This window comes from Drosophila yakuba, chromosome 2L (genome assembly GCF_016746365.2).
Source record: "Drosophila yakuba strain Tai18E2 chromosome 2L, Prin_Dyak_Tai18E2_2.1, whole genome shotgun sequence".
NCBI classification, from domain to species: domain Eukaryota; kingdom Metazoa; phylum Arthropoda; class Insecta; order Diptera; family Drosophilidae; genus Drosophila; species Drosophila yakuba.
The window spans coordinates 16101202-16123700 of NC_052527.2; the positions used below are offsets into that span (position 1 = coordinate 16101202).

Consider the following 22499-nt stretch of genomic DNA (forward strand, 5'->3'; position numbering starts at 1 on the left):
ACAGGTGCACCCAGGTGAATGAGGTCCACAGGCCAATTATTACACAAATTCTCATTTATTGTAGTGACTCCACTCCGTAGCTCAGTAGCTGAGTGGTGGGAATCGCTATTAAGGAACAGTGGCAGATGCACAATCAAATTAAAACTATCTGCCAGCCGGACTAGACGGAGTGTGCATTGAAGATCTCGATCCAGTAGCCATCCGGGTCCTTGATGAAGGCCAGTCCCTTCATACGACCGTCGTCGGGCTTCTTTACGAAGTCAACGCCAAGCTCTTGGAAGCTGCGGGAAGGATATTTTTGAAAAAAAGGTCACCACCTTCCCATTTACATTACTTACCGCTGGCAGGCGGCGTACACGTCGGGCACCAGGACTCCAATGTGTCCGAAGCCACGTGGATCGGTATTGCCGGTGTGGTAGCTCTGATCCGGATCGCTCTCAGTGCCCCAGTTGCTACGGGTGATGGCAGAAGATATAATTATAGAGCTATACGTATTTCTTTTAAAGTACATATATAATCGAGTGCCACGAGCTTGGTTGTAAGTTTCAATACGTTATTTGTCAATTACTAACAACTAAAGACCGAATTAAGATACGAATTACGATATTGGATATAATACAATTTAAAAATAAACTAATTCCATTTAAGCACATATCTTCAGAGCAAGAATATATGTATCTACCACATATAAGTACAAATTCCTTTGAATGGAATTACATCCGACTGCGGAGTTTCTGTTGTAAGAGCTCATTGTAGATAGTATTTACATCGGTATTAGGAATGCTATTGAATCGCCCTTATAGAGTATTTTAATAAGCTTTCCTAGATTCATGACATCCGGGCCAATTCATATGCAACATCGCAAATCGCTTGCTTATGGAAAACCACTTACTGGGTCAACTCAATGGTGGCCTTGCGGCTCATTGCCCAGCTGCGTCGTTCCTTGGGATCCTTTGGCACGTCGGCGGCGTTCTCGTAGCTGGATCAGATAAAAAAACGATTGTCATTGTATCAATATCAGTTTGACTGGTGGGCATCAAGATAAGCCGGAGCAATCGACCTTACCCCAGGAAGTACAGCGAGAACTTAGCCTCGGGGAAATCCAGTTTCACCAGCAAGGTCATGCCAAGGACGCCCGTGTAGAAGGGCAGCGACCGGCGTGGATCCTTGATGCGGTACATGGTTTGCTGGAAGAGGAAATCCTACGCCGCCGACAGCGGGTCAGTGGCACTCTGTGATAAGGCGGCCTGGGCCGGTTGGCACCCACTCACCTTGGTGGACGAATCCGGCTTCTGGCACAGCTCGTCGGCCTCGGCATTGCTCAATCCTGTAACGTCGCCCATTTCGATACTTTTGGCCAATTAATCAACACCTGTTGATACAATCCGCGAGGAACTTATTAGTGTGACCGTCGCTCGACCGGTAAAACATACTATCGGGTGGCTAGAATCTGCACGCAATTTAAGCGCGCGAAAAGTAACTTGGGTTGCGAACCGACTAATTTATACCCTCGCATTTATAAAATATTTGAAAAACACAAATTTCACATATGTATTTGTCAAATAAAATCCCCAACAGAGGATTGGCTTTTAAAACTTTAAAAACCAAATAAACTGCTCATTTTTGTCCGACAGCTAAGCGTATAGGATTTAAAAGTTTTTATTCCCAATAATTCATATTAAACGCATGGATTAATATTTGTAATTGATTGTTGACTGTTTAATGGTCGGTATTATAACTAATTTAACGAAAAGTAATCTTCTTATATGTTTTGTGTATAAAGTCGTGTACATGCATGTTTGTATATAATATACATATATATATATATATTTGCTTACCAATAAGACTATTTTACTTGCTGGATTTCATTGTGATCTTAGGCATTCTCGGACTCTATACAGAATTAGTTACATAATTAGATCTAGATTCTTTGCTTGTGTATATTGTGCTTATGATTAGCTGCATTATCTTTTTGTCGTTTAGTTGATGATGATTTGTTCATAATTTGTTGTTGGAGTTGGTATTGAATGTCCCAATTACTCCTTCTAGAGCAAAAACCATTTAATCCTAGGCGCATTTGCATGTACAAAAATTAATTTGTATTATCATCATTTCGCTTTTTCTCAGTTATTGGTCGTTTCTCTCGTGGATGGTACTTCATAAATACAATTCATTGTTGGCTTGGCAAATTAAATAGTGTTTATCTCAGTAAGTATAAGTGTGTATCTGGACCTCGTGCACGCTCACATATGGAAGGAGTTTTTTTTCAGTGAGTAGAGAATTTCTGCTCACCAGTGTAACAAATTATTTTGACATTCTGGGGGAAATACAAATAAAAAGGACTTTCACCAGGCCGGGTATTTCGTTTCACATTTATTTTCCTTCGTTGCTTTTAACTATTGCAAGCTCATAACAAAATCGTAATAATATATATTAAAAATTAATTAAAAAAATACAAATATATTAAAATAAACATGAGCTAAAAACACAAATGTCTATACCGCACAATTATGTGACTAATAAAGAGAAGAGGCTGAAAAATACATTCGTGATAAATATAACTAACAAATTAATCAAAAACGAAGTTAAATAGCTTTTACTTTTTCATTAAAATAACTAAAGCGCCAACGATAAATGTAAGCTTGACTACAAAAATTAGCGAAGTAAAGGGAAACAAAATAACACTTGAAAATATCATTTGAAATATGTTTCTTTGCGCTTTTGGTATCTGAATATATTAATAAGAATTTTAGGCTTAAATTAAAATGCGTGGTTAATGGCAAAAAATCAAAGTGGTCACAATTTTCTGGAAAACTTAAAATTATTTTTCTTGATTTGCAGTATTTTTATTACAAACTAAATAATTTCCTCAGTTGCATCCTCTACATCGTCTGTTATCTCTTGGTTATTTTTTATAGCATAATTGTTGGTTTTATTTGCGTGTGATCTATTAGTGTGCCAACAAGTTTTACATAATCACTTGCTTGTACTAAAAACGAATATGTACTGACAAATATAGACTTTTATTGATGTTTATACTTATGATTTTGATTAATCTTTTTTCGTTTTAGTTCAATGTTTGATTAATCTTTTTTCGATTTAGTTCAATGTTTACCAGCACATTTGGAAGGTCTAAAATTAATATTTAAAATTAATTAATATATTTTTGTGGATATCGTGGTATAGAACTAAGAATTTATTTAAAAAAATTTCACTAGCAAGTAAAATCACCTCTCAATAATTACAAATTACACGCATATAGACAGAATATCAATAATTGTTGTTGCTCTTGTTGTCGTTGGTTTAGTCAAAAGAAGGCAAATAAGATCAAACTTTAAATAGCTACTAGTCGTCATCGTCGGACGAATTTGACGACAACTGCAGATCATTTTGTAGCAAATCGTTTGGAAAGCCACCATTGGACGCATAAATGCCGGACTGTTGCTTCTGCTGCTGTTGATGGGGCACCATCTGCTGCTGCTGCTGTTGATGATTGCTTCCATATGCTGGTGATATGGAGCCAAGGCCCAGGTTGGGCAGCTGATTAAGATGCTGCTGCGCCATTTGCTGTTGCTGGTGGTTTTGATTCTGATACACCGGCTGCTGGCCCTCCATGGGACGATCATCTTCAGTGCTGTCATCCGAATCGCTGCCACTGTCACTGTCGCTGGAATCCGACTCCGAACTGGAGCTCGATGCACTCAGTGCACCCCCAATTTGCTGCAGGAAAGGAAACCCCCAGATTAGCAATGCACAATACTTATTCACAATCACAACGTACCTGTTCCAAAGCGGCAGCCGCTTGCGCCACGGACTGCGAGGTCAGTTCTTGCTCCCTGGTCGAGTCTAAGTCCATGGTCATGCTATTGCCGTGGCCATAAGCAGGAGGACGCTGCTGCTGCGGCGAGTTCCGTTGCCGCTGTTGTTGTGCGTGGCTTTGACCGCCATTGTAACCACGCCCATAGTTCGATGGCTGTTGCTGCTGAGCCATTGGTGGGCTTTGGCGCTGGTGCATCTGCTGGCGCTTTCCGTGGCCGTGCGGGGGAGCCTGCCGCTGCTTGCCAATGTGAGAGGACGAGGAAATAGATCCAAAATCCGTTTGACCTGTTGCGGAGCCAGTTGATGAGCCTGATGTGTTCGCATGGCCGCTGTTGTGTAGGGCCGCCCTCAACCCAAAGTCATCGTCATCGGTGATCAAGGGAATGCTGGGCAACGTCTGCTGTGCATTGTTTGCGTCCCAACTGAAAGTTAATTCTATTAATCATACGTCGTCAAGGATGCTACGCAAGGAACATACGCCGGCGCAGATTGGGGGCTGCGGTGGACTGGCACTGGACGCGATGGTGAGCTCTGTTGCATTGGCGAATTGCGCGGCTTGAAGTCAACTGAAAATATTAATATATAGAACAATTAGAGCAAACGCTTCAATCTTATTCGAGTTACAGTTTCCAGGTTTTAAGTAAGCTGAACAATTATACAATTTGTTTTTACTTACTAATGTTATTTCTGCGGCTGCCGGTAGAAACCTTCGTCTTGGTTGAGATTCGCATTGTGCTGTTCTCCATTTTGGGTGCTGTTCCGGAGCCATGCCCAGGTGCTGATATTGGTCCCTGTCCCGTTCCCGCTCCGTTCGCACCCTGACTGTGGAGCTGACCCTGGCCCATATTCACGGAAGCATGCTGACCGGGCAGCTGAACTGACTTGCTGGTGACTTCGCTTCTGCAGGATTGTACATTTAAGCTTGCTGCTCGGAATCCCCTTTGATTAAAGCACTTGCCTGGTCTTCTTTACTTGAATATTGTGATTTAGCTTTTCTATTGTGATGGCGCCCGTCTCCTTGTCGTAGATCATCAAACACTCCTTTGCATATTCTCTCTGATTACCCTTATAAACTGTATGAGGCACTCCGGAACTTTCTGCAAGTTAAATAAGAAGTAATGAATGCTTTGGCACCATCATTATATCAAGTACGGGACCGTAAACATTAAAATAATTACATTGCTGGGTTCATACCCTTGTCGAGGAATACTAGATTTATTCAGAAGTTTGAAATTCAACCTAGAAATCCAAAAAATATAATATAGTGGCCATAATAACAGCGGGAAAATAATTTAATTCCGTTGTTTTTCATAATAAATTTACTGTTTTTCCCGTAATATATAATTACTGCTAGGTTACATAAGCTTCTTTTTGCCAAAGCTAGCTTCCTTTCTGGTTTTATTTTACCTTCAAAATTCAAAATTTTACCTTCAAATTTGAGTAAAATAATAAGTATTTTTAAAAAAAATTATTTTTTTTCAAATTTTATCCAAAGGATACCTAGAATTAGTATAGAAACAATTGTGCTATAGAACAAAAGCGCTAGTCTCATGCATTTGACTTATGTATTTATACCCTTTAAGTACTCGTTTCTTTTGCCGAAACGCTTAAAGATTTAGGTTGGTAGCGCGTTTTTGGAAAGTCGTTTTATACCTAAATTTAAATGTGATCTGGTACCAATGGATTATTTGCGGCTTTTTCGCAAATCAAGACTGCGTCCATTTGTTTCTGTCATTGGACTGAAATAATTCAGTCCTCTTCTTACAACGCACAATGCGGGTTTGCACGATATTTTTGGGTGAGTTTGCAGTTCTCAAAGTAGTCACCCGAACAATAATTTCAATTTGAGACATTTATAGTGCTGTTCTGTGTGCTCCACATTTCAAATTCAAAGCCATTTTTATTTGTCGTTGACCACATCCAAAAACACTTCGAGAATAAGTTCGCAAAGCTGCATGAAATTTTCAATGGTAAAAGTGAAGCTGAGTTTGTAACGGATAACACGAAACCTAATTCCGATAATAAGGAAAATACTAGTCCCGATAAGGACGTAAAGAGGAAGTTCTTAAACACACTTATCAAGCTTTGCAAATCAGAAACAGGTAACGGAAAAAATCCCGGCTTAGACGCTTCTCTTGGGGAACAAAAAATCCGTAATTTAAATACGATCACGAACAACATCAGCATGCCGGAAATTATTTTACCACCGATTACGGTTGTCATCGTGAAGGATCAAAAGGCGCTGGAGAAATACCAAGAGAAATCTAAAAACGCGACCATAATAATCCGACCTGCTAGCCGCACTAAAGATGCCAAGCCTGCCTTCAGATCGAGGTACGAAAAAAGGACGCAGAAAGGATTGCCTGCGGACGTTAAGAAGTGCGTCCTCATGAAAATCAAAGAACTTAATGTAATCAGAGCGTAAACGCACTTTCTAAATTTAAAATACACATACAGGCTAAAATGTTTTTTATTCAATTCAAACGGGAACATTTGATATTTGAGGAAAGCTTTTTTTAAAAAGGCAAAATACATTTTTATAGTCTGATGTCTCTGGAGTAAGAGACTGTTTTCACAGTGCCGGTTACGTGTACTTTGTCTCCATAGGCGCCACTAGAATGCGCATGCCTAATCTCTAACAACTTTTTAGCTCCTAAAATTGCCGGATCTTGATGATTATAAGGAGAAGACATAGTGATCATCAATAACTGTTCTTTATAGGGTCGAAAGCCCCCACTGATAAAAATTAAGGGCGTAGCCATGATTTTCAGGTATCCAATATTGATCTTTTTTGCTAAGGCAATTCGCTGCTTTTGCGACCAGTTAATGCAAAGTTTGACTAATGGATTTGGCACATGGAATATATAAGGTAAAATCAGAGTGGTATCCCTGAAATCGAAAATGCGACGGCTTGCTGTACACATTGGTAAGTCCGAGTTGCTATTCGAACCAGAACCAAAGTAAGCCTTTATTCTTTAGCCATTTTCTACCTATTTCAATGGGAAATAGGAGCAGTGCTGAATGAAATAAACGAGCTGAAGTCCTGGCTGGATCAGAACATTAAAGGGCGACAGGACTCGGCCACGATTGACACACTTATAATGCTTTGCGTCATAGAAATGAAAGCAGAGCGCAAGCTTCCGGCAAGGATCGATTTCCAGACAACCAACGAGAATACTGTGCAAAACTACATAATCCTCCCGACCATCAAAATTTCGAACATTACAATCGTCTTCGCAGATGAAAAGTCGCGTGTATCAGCTAGATCACAAGAACAAAATAGAGACAAGAAACTAGATATAGCAATTGGTCTTTTTAAAGATTGTATAACCAAGAAAATAAACGTTCTGGACCACTTAGAAGAATAAAAAGCTACTGCTGCTAGATGGATCTTATCTCTCGTGGAAACATTTTTGTGCTGTGCCAAATAGATTGGATGTATTATAAAATGTATTATTTGGTTGAAAGTGATAGCATTGTTCAATGCATCATTTCCAGATTAAGCTTTAAAAAAATGCGTATTAAAATATTTAAGATCAGATGTTTTACAAATGTGCCTTGAGCTTATACAAATAGTGCATCAATCAGTTTAGTGATACTGTCTTTGTATTTATTTAAGAGTAGCTGCTTTTAGTGATGCTACTCACGGATATTGAGTGTTGCCTATTTGATTACATCGTGGCATTTTAATTTTTGTCTGCTTGTTAGGAAATATGCATATAACTAATTTACATAAGTATTCAGGTCGGAAAGTCGCTCGAAATGAACGGAAAGTTTCGGCTCTTACTGCTCATGACATGTAAGTTGAACAAATTGAGATAAGAACCTAGGCAGAAATGGCAGCCTACCTGAGTTTTCAAATCAGGTGAACTACCAATTTTTGCATGAGATAATAGCATCCACTTTGCAGGTCTTCTGTGGGCGCAGCTATGTAGGACGCAGGACCACCTCAAGCTTAAGAAACTAACCGCAGATCTGGTAAATGCCATTGCGGAGGCTAATTCTGGAAAGAAATATGGAGCCGAGTGGGTTCCGTCGCTGGGCCAAGCTCTTGAAGAGGTGCATATAACATCATCCAGGCGATGTTTTCTATTTGACATACTGGCCCACAAAGTGCAGAAACTCTGCCCGAGGCCTCCGCAATACTATCCCCCGCCCTCGTCCAACCGACCGAAACCAAAACCGCCACCGCGGCCACCACCACCTCCACCTCCACCACCACCACCGCCTCCTTCTGCTCCGTCTACATCAGTGGTAAGCAGTACAGAGGCACCATTTCTGCCACCGGCACACATATCGGACGGTCTGGAGTACCCCGATGGCTCCTATTTTCCCTGGTGCTATATGCCTTACTGCCCCACGATTTGCCAGCCACCCTACTGCTATCCCTGCAGATCGCCACACTGCGATCCCAAGTGCGTCCCGCCAGATTGCTATCCACCATGCAAAGAGCCGGGCTGTAGGCTCCCACCGACCTGCTGGCAACCTTACTGCCCGAGTCCCTGCACCTCTCCAATGTGTATTCCCGGAAACATTGAAGGCAGGATTGCAAGCTGCGTGCCACCCTACTGTCCGCCGCCCATGAATTGCCAGAAGCCCTACTGCCCCAAGATTTATCAACCCGTGGCGGCCAGATCGTTTCTGAGGTTCGGAGCGTGTCCCATGCGTGACATAGTCTCCAGAACCAAGCGGCGGGGATAATAGGCCAAACTGAATAAATAATAATACATTCAACCTTTGTGTTAAATATGAATCCATCTGAATCTTCCGATGGATTACTCATTTCAGTAATTCCTGCTATTCATAGCGTGATATTCACGGTCCGGCCTGGCCGTTAATAGCAATTATCATGCTGACTATATAACTCGGCAGGTGGTCGGGTTCCGGCTGCAACTGACTCCATTAACGTGGACTCCGTCGCCAAGGGGATAAGTTTACAATGCGCATCGGAGTTTTAATTGTTGGTGAGCATCATTCGCCATCAGCAAAGATCATACTGATTTAGGAACATAGTTGTCTGCCTGCAGGTATACTCGTACAGTGCGTTGGTCGTATTGCCCCTTCTAACGGAAGTCAAAAGTAGACTTTTAAATTCTACTGCAAACGAAATCAAGAAGGGCCTTTCTACGGCTTTTAACCTGGGATCACTAATGGAGATTTTCGGGGACAGTCGGCAGGGAAGTGCGTCCTCGGACAATATAACTGACCTATTCAAGGCTGGCTTAGCGTTCCTGCCAAAATAATCCAAATAATCATCCGTTCTTTAAAAACCAGCTTTGCTAAGCGTGACCTCTCTTCGAGTCACAAAACATTTTGCAATAAATTTTCATTACATTTGACTTGCGGTTTACAAATTGCCACATCTAAGCGTTTTAGACGCTAACAGGGCGGAGCTTCTAGCTTGTAGTTGAACTCATAAAGTTCAGACGGGGAGACTGGGGGAATTTGAGAGACCCCACACATCTTTCCAGAAACTAATTTGATATCAAGTTAGAAGAATAAGTATGAATCAATGCGTAACAATGTATTATCAAAAATACTTTTAAATTCAACTTAGTTTACTACCAGAGACTTCCATTGCTATTCTTTCTTTGGCTATTGAAGCACGCCAAAAGTGTTCAATTGAAACCGTGGACGGAAATTTGGCTGTGGACGGTACCAAACTGGAAACATGTTCATCATTGTGAGCATTTGGCTGCACTTGGAACGCACCACTTCCAGAGACCCACACTTGACCAAATTCCGCTTGTGTTGTCGCCACCGCCGCTTAAACTCTTGGGCGATTTGGCGCTCGCAATCAACGGAGCGTTACACAAGCCAACTCGGCCGCAATGGGGTCCAAAGCATCAGCCCCACCACAGTCGACGGCCCACAGACGATGACGACGACAATGTCTGGCCACAAAGAGCATAGCGGAATAATACCAGTATTGAGAGGCCGAGGAGAAAGACTTGAACGCTTGGCTGCATTTTTCCTGAGTTGCTGTAATTTGGTGTCTTTGCTCCAGCGCTGGCCTTTTCTCTCCTTTTCGATTCAAATATTACACAGGGCTAGCCAGTAATTTGTATCTTTGAATAGACATTGCAACTGGTTTGTCTCGTCTAATGGATTATGCATTATGTCATCAGATAGCCGATGCAGGCCGAAATAATCAGAGACAATGATCTTAAACAGAAACCTACTTTAACTGAGTTTAAAAGACTTTAACAAAACTGTGGGTAATTAGGTCAACATTTTCGAGTTTTAATCAATAACTATTGATCAATAATCCCAAGCCGTACTTCGTTTGCACCAAATACTATTAAATATTATTACTTATTTCATTATCTGATTTTCCACTATAACACGGTGATTGGCGTCAGGTTTATGCAACCAAACTCTCCTTGTAAAAGGATATAAAATCCGTTTTAATAAGAGGCAATAAAAAAAATATACATGTGCATTCCTAATAAAGATATTTAGGCTATTTGTTTCCAGGAATTAATAATATAAATATGTTAATAATTCTGAGGGTAGCTGTATCTGAAACTGACTTGATGCACGTATTCTTGATAGCTCGAAGTAATTTTTATGAAGCTTCTGGGCGAGATGCACATTCCGGTATCTGTTACTTGAATTTAAACACCTGCATTCGACCAAGCCGGTCAAAATTCAGCTTGCTTTTCGGCACAACCTTAGTATCGGTTAACTTTTTTAAGTCATTTGTCGATTGTAGATTGGATAACTATTGTTTATTCACAACATTTAAATTGTGCCCGAAATAAATACTTGCAGTTGAAAAATAAATACTTTATGACGTCAAAAAGACACCTGGACAAAAACCGAACTCAAAATTCAGTGCAATGCTGTTCAACTCTTTCGAGTACACTCACCTGAATTTGGCACGGTAACAGTAACTTGATTGTTGGAGCCGACGTCCACAGATGCCATGCGGCTGGTGTCCACGCTCGCTGGCTTGAAGTCATCTGCAAGACGAGGCGTTTGTGGGTGAGTTCTGGGTTCTGATAATCCCCTGATTATTCTCAGCACTTACATTTGATAGTGTGAAAGGCGGTCGAGGTGTTCTTCGGATTGAAGGTTGCGCCCAGCTTCAGTTCCCGCACCTCCTCGCCGATGTTGAGGCGCTCGGCCAGCGAATTCTTCTGTTTGGTCATTATCATCGGGCTGGTATTGCTGTTGGGCTGATAAGGCAGGTTGGTGGTGACGCTTTGTGGGTGGTTGATGTAGTTGGCGTGGTTGTAATTGGCACTGGTGTGGTTTGACTTTTGATAATTGTTGTTGTGGTTGCTGCTGCTGCTGTTGCTTTGATATGACTTCTCGGCCACATCCGCCAGAGCAAAGTGGGGCTCCTCGGCGGCGCCACCGCGTTGATGGCTATACCCGCCGTGGAGCGCAGCAGATACGCTCCTGTCGCTGCACTCGCTGTGGCTGCCGACGGACGCTGACGCTGCGGACGAGGGCTTGCGATAGTTGCCGCCGTAGTGCTGGCTCGCAGACGCCTTGGCCTTGAGACGCTGCAGCTTGGTGGCCACGGACTTGGGTATTTTACGGCCGTGCTCGTCGCTCCACGTGCTGCTCTCTTTTGGAACGATGCAAGACTTCTGCCACAGAGTATTGCACGTCGCAAAAGAAACCACGTTCTCGAGCGGAGGGTTAACAAGTAAACGAAAACGAAATTATACAAAATCGGGGGGTGGTGGTGGTGGGTCGGCAAACTTTCTTCTGCTTCCTCAGGGCGGCTGGTGGGTTTCGGTTGTTACATTTGTCATTGGAAATGGTTCTGGGATTCTGGGTTGGATTGCTTGGCACACTTTGCGAACCCTACCACTACTTAGACACTTTTGCTTGGCGGCAGCATAAGTCTTCAATCTGCGGAGTATGGCGAAAATATCAAGTGCGATTAATATTTATTTGCTGCCATATGTTTGCGACACACACACACACACGCACAGGATTGCAGCGCTTTAGAACACTACATTTACACCTGCTGCTGCTCCTCTTTGACACACATTTGGTTGGGTTTTCCTGCGCTTTTCACGACTTTCCACCGATCCGTATTTTCTTTTTGGCGTCACACGATTTCCATACGACAATTACAGGAGACAACGGGGAAACTGGAAGCCGGCGGACGAGTAATGTGCGTGGAATTATGCGAGATTTTGCGTTTGTAATGTACGGTTTACACTGCGAATTGGCTCGCGAACGTAATACGTAAGCAAGTTAAAAAGTGAGCGGCTGCCAGCGGAACGAAAGGGGCGGGAGTTGGGGGGCGGGGCGCGCACAGCTGAAAACAAGTTTGAAATAGCCGAAAAACAGCAACGCGAAGGTGAAATTTCCGAAAATCGAATTGAAACGTAGACGAAAATCATCAGTCAATATGTGTGTGCACTCTGGCTGTGTGTGGGTGTGCTGCGTTTTCCACAACTGCGTTGCGCACTGCTAACTGCCAACCACTTTTCCGCCGCTCCAATCGAACTTGATTCGAGCACACTGATCCCAATTGCTGATTGTTTTTACAATATTCCATTGTCTTACATTATTTACACCACACGCTGTTGCTTCTCTTTTTACTTTTTTACGATTCAGTGCGGCCGCACTGGTGGCAAATGCCGAAAATACCAGACCTGACCTGACCAAAATGATTTCTATCGAAAATAGAGTGACCGCAGGCACAATACATTTCACAAATCGTGGTTGAGCTCTTTGCTGCGATTTAAGCCAGTATTCCAACCACATAATTACATTTCGGTTAGTGCCGTTCAAAACCTTTTGCTGGAAACTTATTGATAGAATCCCTAAATTTAATTTAGAAACTCAACTATAACTAATTATATATATAGGAAGAAGAATACTATGAATATAGATAGAGTCGTTGAATTGAATAACTACCACGATGGTTCGATGAAAACCGTTTCCGGTTTGTAATGCTCTTTGGAACTCCATATTGTGAATTAAAAGGATTAGTTAGGCAAATATGGGAAGCAAAGTTGGTATACTGAAATTTAAAAAAATTAAAGCTGTTGAGATCGGTGGCCCAAAATGCCCCAATAAATATTCAACACTCCGTTTAAAATATATGTCTTTTCGAAATGAACGACAGTTCTTTTATTGCTTTTAATGACCCGTTTGCCAATCATTTTGAAATTATTTGTTGGGTCAACAAATCATAAATCGATTGGGCATTCTATTTTTTCGTAAGGAGCTGTTAATTTAAAATAATAAATATCTTTATCTCTGTTTCTTCTAGAGTTAGAAAGCGTTTCAAACCCTACACATTACTTACATATGTTCGTGTTCAGGATCACTGGCCGAGTCGTTATTTGCCTTGCCCATTTGTATCAATTTGTCATGTCCACACTTGTAGGGTGTACGAGGTTCGTTGAAAAGTATATTACAGGTAGAAAGAAGCGTTTCGGAGTCCGAAATTCGGACTATATAAGTATGTAAATTACGTATGTATACGACATAGACAACAACGCAGCTCAATTTGCGCAAACCGCCCGAAAATGTCACGCCCACAATTATGATAATTTGGTAAAGGTATTTTCTATTTTATTATTGCTTTTCCCAATTTTTATCGATGTGCCATACAAAGTTTGAAATTTCTCGTTTGCACTTCCAATAGCTGAGTAACGGATATCTGATAGTCAGGGAACTCGAATATATAATCTCGCTTGTTCTTTATTAATTTCAAAATTTTTTTGCCTATTTCTAATTATTTTTTTACTAGCTGATAGTTGAAGATATCGACTACAGCGTTCTCTCTTGCTTTTATTCTAAGGATCTAAGAATCACATTACTTGATAACCACAACAACTCTGGATTGCTACGGCTCGTGAAACCGATTAAGAACTAAAAAGCTTTACAAATACAAAATATACAAAAAGATCGAAGAGACATATTGTAAAATTAATTTAATCGTACTAAATTTATATTTACGATATTTATGAGGTCTTTGTCTCGTAACTAAGATAGTACCTTTAGTTTTCTAATTATACACTCCTTAAATTTTACAATTAGTTTTTCCATTTCCCGTTCTTTATACCGATTCGCCGTTCTTGCCTTTGCCTTGTTAGACAACTCATCTTCCACGATGACAACTGTAATGTTCGGCATTTTGATGCTCGGCATCTTTATGAAGTTTTCCAAAGTATTCTTATTCAATATGTCAATATTTCCCACATTTATCCGATGTTTGCTGCCTCGTATCACTTCCACAACGCAAAGCTTTTTTATAGTGTTAAGCGTTACAGCATTTTGCGTGTGCTTTAAATTTCCAAACCAGGTTCGCAGTTCAGATTTGATTTCATTCGATATTGCACAGACTTCATATTGAAACAGGTAGATTAAAGCTAAGGATTTGGGTATTAATTGGGTTTCGAAATAGAGCAACTTGAACTTACCAAGGTAAAGTGCAAAAAGTCGCATTTCTGACTTTAGCGATAATACTCAGTTAGAATCTTTAGATACCCGCCTTATATGGCGAATATAATGCATCTATTAGTCAGACACGGCTTGAATTAGTCATACCTAAGGACAAGTACACTTAAAGAAGTTAAATAAAACCGAGCGATTATATAAGGTAGATCTAATAAAGACTATAAAAGGGATAGAACTTCCATTAAAGTGTTGCTGTTGCCCTTGTTCTGGTGACTTTCCAAAAAAGCTGCCATAGAAAACTGGACTTTTAAAAGACTTTTATAGGCAAGGGCACACAAACGTTAGCTCCCTGAAGGTGGAAGTAGCTAATACAGCTTAATATAGTCAAAATAATAAATTAATATATTAATTTATGTATGTTATCATTCTTATTCTCCACTACCCTAGTAAATACTAATTCACTAATTAATATTAGCGATTATCGGCGTAAACAGAAAACAAACAGACTGAAAACCGCTCCGATCTTCACACCAGATCGAGTTTTGTGTCCTGCTTCGGAAAGCAACAGCAGTAGCACACCCACACTAAGGTAGGGTATTCCCCTCGGAGATCGGATCATCATTAACATTTTGGTAAATCCTCAAGGCGCCGAGGGCCAGCTACCGTATTCTTGAGACTGAAGAAGGATGCGGATGCAGCTCCTCTGTAGGGGCGTTAATTACTTAAGCGCCGTCTCTGTCGATCCGTCGAACCGAAGATCGAGGCTTTAAGATTTCGAAATGCCGAAATAGCGCGCTTCATTGCATTTCCATTTTCATGTGCATTTTCATTTTCAATTCCATTTCCATTCCTTTTGATACTGCTCCTAATCTGTCCCACTGGCGATGGCAGGCAATTGATAAGCTGAAACCGATACTTTTGCTCTCTTTTTTTCGGTGGAGAGCGTTTCCCTTTGAGGAGGATTCTCATGGCACACAGGTACATTACTCGGGTAATGGTGGGTCGTGGTGGGTGGTCGGAATGCAACGAATGCAGCGGAAAGTGCAGAAAGTTTCTAACGTTCTCGTGGCGTGTCGACGGCAATTTGCAGGTCTTTTAGCCGGATTTCTTCTGCCCCACAGCCAACGCCACCGCCACCGCCACCGCCACCGTACTCCATTCACGACTGTTGTCCTTGTTTTCCGTTTTCTAATCAAAGAGTTCTGCTGTCTGTTGCTCACTTTACAGTTTCTCGCATTCTCATTTGGCGGCTAATTTAAAAACTTTTCTTATCAGTTGATGGAATCTAAAATTGCATTTTTATGGCACTTCCTCTGGCTGTTCCGTTGGTTCCACTCCTCTCCACTCCACGCTACTCCGCTTCTTCGCATAATTTGTCCCTCGGCAAATGTGGTTCCGCCTATCGACACTTTCGTTTGAAAAGTCGCAGAAATATGCCTGTCATATTTGGCCTTTTCCATTATTATTCCCCAGTTCTGCTGGTTCGAACCCAATTACCGTTTTGCATCTAAGAGTTTAGCTTCCAACGTCTGCAATTAGTACTCAACTAGTGCAATACAATGCCGCACTGATTGAGCTACTGATTTCCCAGGCAATTAAAAACCCTCTGAAGATCGCTGACAAATGCATCGGATCTCAGACATCTTAAATCAATTAAAGAAGGCATTGTTTCCCCGACTAACGAACCACTGACCCCTTGACCCTTTTGGCCTTGTTAGGGGCTGTCTCAAAACTCAAAACTAGGCCATCGCGAGCACTTCTTCAGTTTCGCTGACGAGGGTTCAGCCATCCTATCTGCCTGCTACCTGATGGGAATCACTGTGAACACAAGAACAACAAGCGGCAGCTGTCCCCCAGAGCCACGCCCACCGGCAAATAAGTGCGCCCCCCTATGCAAATTTAATTAGCAGCAACTGGGCGCAAAAGGCGATCGTGAGTTATGGCCGCATATATATAATATATAGTCAGCCCCGATGCCCTCCTACAAATGCACTCGATCAGGCGGTCATAAATCAATTTAAATGGCCAGCTCAGCGAGCTGCAGGGCATCTGGGGGAGAAGGGGCTCCGCCGAGGGCACGACGGTGAATGCCTGAAATTGTCTGTAATTATAGTGAAAACACTTGGCACACAGCACAGCACTCCCCCAGCGAATTTGATTTAAAATACTCCTGCAATCGCGTTTCCCGAATCACATTTACATTCACGGATATATGGATATATACCATGTAGTTAGGGGCATCGTGGCCACGTTGTGTGGCCATAATTCAAAATTTATGTCTTTTGAAATTATTTTAATGCCTCTAATGGAACTCCCCCCTCCTGGCGGCGCGTCCATGGACAAGGAAAGATCAAGGGACCTGCCCACCAGTAATGAGCATGTTAATCTCACTGACGAACGGGTGTTGCTTATGTTTGTATTGCATAATATATGTGTAATGTTTAGGAAATTAGACAAGCTATATTTATACTGTCTAATTCTGGGAAAGGATGAAGGATCTGATAATACTAATCAAGAATTTGTATCTTGTAGCTGCTTTGCGAGTTCAGACTTCAACTGTTCTTTTAAGTTTATGATAGGAAACAATCGCAGCTAATTGTGACTCGAACTCGTTCATTTAGCGTGGCCCAAAGATTGGGTTCCCAAAAGACCTCATGTTGTGGCCACCTCCGATCGGAGCTTCAACTCAATCTGAGGCGATAAATATCGCTCCGTGGCAGCCACGAGTCCAAAGCCTGTCCAGCTACAACATCGATTACAAGATCCCATGCGGAGCAGCCCAGTGAGCTGGCCACGGCACGGGTCGTGATTGAGACTGGTCTCCGTTTCCATTTCCATTTCAATTTCCATTTCCGATCTGATCTGATCCGATTAGGCCCACTGCCATTCCCAGCGTTGGTGACCCTCCTCCGGGGTCAGCAATGCAAACAAATTCGCAGCAAATCTCAATCGCAGCCACCTGCGTAGCTTAATAAATAAATTGGCAAGCTCATCCTGCAACCCCCCCAACTCCCCCATCCGCCTTCGAAGTGATACGAAAACAAATTGAAATTGGCAACGCGCTTGTTGAGCGCTAATTTATTAGCCACTCGACCGGTGAGCCTAGAATTTTAATTGAATATTAACACCTTTGGCAGAGGATCTCTCTGGGAGTTTGGTTTCCTGGCTGCTGGAGCGGAGTAGTCGGCTCGAGGATGGGACCAGTGGTCAGTGGTCAAGTGCCGCAAGCGCTGCACACAATTCAACTCTGTGTGTGTCTTTGTGGCATTGATTTATGCAACAGCCTCGATTTGGCACTCCCCATGCGTGATCCGCATTCGTGTGGGTTCCCATTCGCCCATCGACACCAATTCTGGTAGCGAGAGGAAATTGGTTATTTATAAGTGTCAGCTGATGATTAAATTGAAATAAGCCTCGCATCGAATAGGTTCCCTCAATATTGCACATTTTGAAATGATTTCCCATTAGGAATTGATTGTAACAGAGCTCGGTGAGCTCCCTTTGGGTTCTACCAATAAACTTAAGGGGTTATGTCAAAGAACTATGATTCAATGCAGTTAATTCATTCTAGAATTAATATTATTATTAACTTATTCATTGCTACTGCTCTAATAGACGCAAAATGTATTGCATACTAACAGAAGCATACAGATATTGGTTGAAAAGATTTTAAGGGATTGGATGTAGCGTTTCCGACCTTTTTCAGTATAGATATTCTGTGATCAGTATTAATGGACGAGCCACACATATGTGGACATATTTCCGAGATACACGTCACAGAGAACGTGTGACTTGAATCTTTTGAGATCGTGTCAACACACGCGATGCTCCAAGGAGAGAGTCCCCCAGCCAATGGGCCACCCACGAGCAGGACGCTAAATGTGGCAGCCCCACGATCATATCTGCAAATTGGACAAGGCCCCGCTGCGTCGCGTGCCTCAAGTTCATTTGGTATGCCGCTGGCCACGTGAGGATTGCCTGTAAACTGATTAGTTAATAGAAAAATTATTTAAATATGCCTGGCCATGAGATGACCACCAGAAAAGAAAGATTCCGCTCCAGACGCAGAAAGGAAGCAGCAGGCGGTGGGGCACGGCAATCAAAATCTAATCTCTGGCAGTGATCAGAACGAGATCAGTGAATTCTGCACCATCAGTAAACTTTGGGGGGCTGGCCACTATTATTTATTGACACTCGAAACCGAGCGGGAAGATGAGCCTCCTCATCTCGCGAGCGGGGAGGGGGGATGGGGCGGAGTCCTCAAGTGGCCAGGATGGTTGGCCAAGGCGTCGCCGCCTGTGACAGCAGATGGTGTCGGCATTCCAGGCACCTTCTCCCTCGATCCGCGCGCCCCTCCATTCCGCTCATCCCCAACTCTTCTGTGCACGCGACTCGCTGTCTCGGCAAGGGGAATCCCACTTGGAGGAGCGGAGACCTGGGAGACCTGGGATACCGGGCAGAAACGGACCGCCCGCCTGGCTCCTCGACACTCTACTCGACTGTTTGATTTATGCTCGCGTAATTGTTGGTTTAAACGCTTTTGCACAGAGCCCCGCATGGTGAGGGGAAGAGGGGTCCAAAGGGGCGGGTTGGCCGACGTTATGACACCCCAGTGAAATGTGAAGCATGCCCAGAGTTGTCGAGCCCAGCTGAATTCTGAGCCAGAAGCGAGGAGCTTAGGATCGCAATATTCTACATTTAGGTTTCCAAAATCTGGCAAAAACTTTGTGTAAAATTCATTTGCTATGGCTTCTCAATAAAACGTTTTCCAAATGCCACTTGTGTTGGCTGTTGTCGTTTGTCTAATGAATACGAAACCACATGATCATTAACACTGGAAAACAGATCACCATTAGCTTCAAAGTACTATTCAGTAATTTTCAGTTATTGTAGATGTGGCTCGTTTGGAAAAGTTTAAACCGTTTTAATATATGTTTGGTATAATATAAAAGAAATCAGGTTATCATCACATTTTAAATGACTTTGGGCTATTTCGAGTTAAAATTATAGTTTAATATTTGTCAGATAGAGGTTACAATAAAGGGAATTTGGCTGAAGAACCTAAGAACATAAACCCGTTTTATTTACCATATGCTATGTAGTATAACTTTTATGAGTCTTTATAAGACATCGCTCCAGTTAGAAACTTTCCATTACATAAATACTAACATAATGCTGAGAAACTAATTCTAAAGCAGCAACTCCATCACGAGATCACACGATATTGACAAATCAGATTCGAATTCAAGTCTTAGCTGTTAGGATCAAAATAGCCTTTATATGATTTGATAGAAATATGTTTTGATGAATTTCCCTTACCCTAAACAGAAGTTTTATAAACTATCTACGTGAATGTGGAATGCTCCACTTAACGGACTGACCCTAAAAATGACTCAGATGGTTGTCGTGGTTTGGGACAACTTGGCAACCCTAATCAGCACCTATCTCGACCACAAACATACATATGTATCCACAGTGCGCTGGCCTGGCTTCTCACGTCACACCCCCGGGACCACCTTGCAGCTGCTGCATTCGCTTATTTTCGTTCGTTTGTCATCATTTTTTCAATAAATTTCAATTTCCAGCTTGCAGTCCAGGCCGGGCCAGTGGATAATAAGAGGGGGTTCTGGGGGGAAGGCAGGAGTTTGTATCGTGTCCTCCGTATCTAGATCGACCGCCTGTGAAATCCGAAGTGTAAAATTGATTTAAATGGCTCGTGAGTGAAGGAGATAATTTTCAGTTGTCAGATGCTTGTAATATTTATGTGGCAGCGATTATTATTCGCCGTCCACGGCCCCTCGGATCCCCGAACTGGGATCGTTTAAAGTTACCTACGCGTGAAAATTACTTACTTGTCGGCCTCTTCCTTCTCCCCCCTCTCCCCTCCCTCCCTCACCACCTGGCACCCGAGGCGACGCTTAACTCATTTTTAATATGAATAATTGTGGCAAATTACAAGGCAATTGCATGTGGCCATTCCCCCGCCCACCGGCGACCGCGAAGGCGACAGCGAGTGAATGTAAGTCCGTAATTGAATTGGCGGCCAATTATCGGAAGGAGATTGCCCTGGGATCGCCATGGGACGCGTGAGAGTACTTTTAAATTTCCGCTGGATGTGGTGGCAAGGAGTAGCAGCAAGGAGTCCTCTTGTACGCGGAACGTTTTAGTTTGATGGGGTCAATGCATGCTGGTTCTAATAAACACAACATTTGGATGCTGATAGTAGTTTGGGTTTCGATTTAACTTAAACAGAATTGCTTGTTTGTTTCCAGGGACGCTACTCTTAAAGATGTAAAAAAGTCATGTTGGGAATGACTCCCACCTTATATATAAAATATTCCTTACACTTAATGTTTCGAAAATGCATTTAAAGTTCTTTAAAAGTTTATTTTAAGTGAGTAGTGAGCGCTATAGTTAACAACAAGAACATTATATGGGTCAAAACCGTTAAAATTAAAAAAAAAATGCTCAAAATATAAGCGCAGTTAATGCCAAATTTTTGTTTCTGTAAGTTTTTATAAAATGAAAATACTTGATTCTTATTTTATTTATTACAACAAAAAAGTTATAGGCGAGTTCCCTACCTCTCAGATACCATATCCTATCAATAGAAAATGTAAAAAAAAATGGTTGAAAAGTGTGGAAGTGGCAGTTTTGGGTGGTTTGTGGGCGTTAGAGTGGGCGAGGCAACATGAGTAAACAAATTTACGCTGCGTCTACGTCTCTCGAATCAGCATGGTTAATCTCAACTTTTGGGCTTTTATAGTTTCGGAGATCTCGATGCTCATACGGACGGACAGACGGACGGACATGGTCAGTTCGACTCTGCTATTGATTCTGATCAAGAATATATACATATACTTAAATTGGTCGGAAACGCTTCCTTCTACCTGTTACATTCCCTTCAACGAATCTGGTATACCCTATTACTCAATGAGTAACGGGTATACAAATACGAAAATACAAGAAATATTGGAAAATAACAATCTTATAAAAACTAAAGTATTAAAAAAGAGAGTTGCATTGATGATCGGAAATGAAAATCATCCCAATCACATCGTCTTTCCTAGTTTCAGATGTAAGCACCCCTTAACATTTACAAAGGAAATCCCGTGATTTTTATAAAACTTGCTTTCAAACGAACTTGATATGTTATATTTTATTTCAGGATGATCAGGATGAATGGAACGTAAAATTTTGGTTGGTATAAAGCAAACAAAAAATATGTAATATATTGTAACTGTCTTTAATTGAAGCCTATGTATACATTGGGTGTAGATTCCACTTAGTGATGGAACATCATCGCCACAAATTTATGATTAGCCCAGCAAATGAGCAACTAATCCCGACGAACTGAAAGCTAATTACCCACACGTACCACAAAAGGGGTTAGGTTCACGCAGCGCTGATATTAATGGCGAAAAATTAATAATAATTTCAACCGAATTAATAACGGCCAGTGGAGCCTGCTTTATGGCCAGTTCCAGATGATTAACAATGTGCGCACGATCCGGCACGATCATGGCTGTTTGTTTACCATATTTCTAATAAGGGGCCATAACCCAGACCGGCTCCTCGGGCGCCTGGAGTTTGGAGTCTGGAGTGAGGGGCACCACCGGGTCCGGTGGAGAAAAAGTGGAGGGATCGACGGAGGAGGAGGCTCATTGTTTGTCCCGCACAGCAGGTGTCTGGCGAAGAGTTTAGGGGCGCGTGTGCCAGCCTCGTTATTGTCTTCATTCTTAACACCAATAATGGAGGTCGAGGCATTCGGATACTCGGGGCCCCCATCAAACAGATGACTTTCTCCATCCCTTTCTCCGGAGAGGTGGGGTGGGGGTCATCTTGGACCCCAGAACGTGGTGTTGATCGCTGCATTGTTGGGTTTGTTGCCTCGTCGTTTTTCTCATTCATGTTGGACAAGATTTTTATCGCACTTTTTCATTAACATTTTGTGGGACCCCGTATCGCTGCCTCCATCCTCCAACTTTGTTTTATGGTCATCTTTACGTGTTTTCTGGTCCCTCTGGCATTCCCAACTGTTGTCGTTGCCGTCTGTCTTTCTAATTCGATTGAAATATGATCTGTTATTATGTAAATTTTACGATTTCCTAATTTTTTAACACTTATTTTGGTTATTTGGTGACTGTCGAGGCCTGGCGCCAAAACTTTATCTATCTCGTAAACGATACTGAAATCTCCAACGGGTAGAATCTTCAGTTGGGATCTGTGTGGGCCGTTGCCGATCTTGATTAGGTGCACCAGTCCGGCTCCCCATTAGTCCATCATCATTTTTCAATCAA

At 42.2% G+C, this 22499-nt stretch overlaps 7 protein-coding genes across 7 annotated transcripts; 4 read left to right on the forward strand and 3 right to left on the reverse strand.

Annotated features, from left to right (window-relative positions):
• Positions 1-36: 36 nt before the first annotated feature.
• LOC6528412 (lactoylglutathione lyase) lies at positions 37-1428 on the reverse strand. The gene is made up of 5 exons (XM_002089422.3): positions 1272-1428; positions 1066-1202; positions 893-979; positions 339-452; positions 37-281 (listed from the first exon to the last, which is right to left on the reverse strand). The coding sequence occupies exons 1-5, from the start codon at positions 1341-1343 to the stop codon at positions 161-163; spliced, it is 531 nt and encodes a 176-aa protein (XP_002089458.1). The 5' UTR covers positions 1344-1428; the 3' UTR covers positions 37-160.
• A 263-nt stretch (positions 1429-1691) lies between these two features.
• LOC6528413 (ell-associated factor Eaf) lies at positions 1692-12479 on the reverse strand. The gene is made up of 8 exons (XM_002089423.3): positions 12355-12479; positions 10853-11688; positions 10692-10784; positions 4778-4916; positions 4496-4719; positions 4298-4385; positions 3782-4241; positions 1692-3720 (listed from the first exon to the last, which is right to left on the reverse strand). Exons 2-8 carry the CDS (start codon positions 10977-10979, stop codon positions 3346-3348), a joined length of 1506 nt encoding a protein of 501 aa, XP_002089459.1. The 5' UTR covers positions 10980-11688; positions 12355-12479; the 3' UTR covers positions 1692-3345.
• LOC26536187 lies at positions 5521-6283 on the forward strand. Its single transcript, XM_015199220.3, has 2 exons — positions 5521-5617; positions 5679-6283. Exons 1-2 carry the CDS (start codon positions 5593-5595, stop codon positions 6242-6244), a joined length of 591 nt encoding a protein of 196 aa, XP_015054706.1. The 5' UTR covers positions 5521-5592; the 3' UTR covers positions 6245-6283.
• On the forward strand, positions 6649-7214 carry LOC26535026. Its single transcript, XM_015199086.2, has 2 exons — positions 6649-6745; positions 6799-7214. The coding sequence occupies exons 1-2, from the start codon at positions 6721-6723 to the stop codon at positions 7185-7187; spliced, it is 414 nt and encodes a 137-aa protein (XP_015054572.1). The 5' UTR covers positions 6649-6720; the 3' UTR covers positions 7188-7214.
• LOC6528414 (leucine-rich repeat extensin-like protein 3) lies at positions 7508-8553 on the forward strand. Its single transcript, XM_002089424.4, has 2 exons — positions 7508-7618; positions 7730-8553. Exons 1-2 carry the CDS (start codon positions 7582-7584, stop codon positions 8518-8520), a joined length of 828 nt encoding a protein of 275 aa, XP_002089460.2. The 5' UTR covers positions 7508-7581; the 3' UTR covers positions 8521-8553.
• LOC26535646 lies at positions 8675-9158 on the forward strand. The gene is made up of 2 exons (XM_015199163.2): positions 8675-8783; positions 8833-9158. The coding sequence occupies exons 1-2, from the start codon at positions 8759-8761 to the stop codon at positions 9060-9062; spliced, it is 255 nt and encodes an 84-aa protein (XP_015054649.1). The 5' UTR covers positions 8675-8758; the 3' UTR covers positions 9063-9158.
• A 1239-nt stretch (positions 12480-13718) lies between the features above and the next one.
• Positions 13719-14330, reverse strand: LOC6528415. The gene is made up of 2 exons (XM_002089425.3): positions 14223-14330; positions 13719-14171 (listed from the first exon to the last, which is right to left on the reverse strand). The coding sequence occupies exons 1-2, from the start codon at positions 14245-14247 to the stop codon at positions 13786-13788; spliced, it is 411 nt and encodes a 136-aa protein (XP_002089461.2). The 5' UTR covers positions 14248-14330; the 3' UTR covers positions 13719-13785.
• Between the last annotated feature and the right edge of the window lie 8169 nt (positions 14331-22499).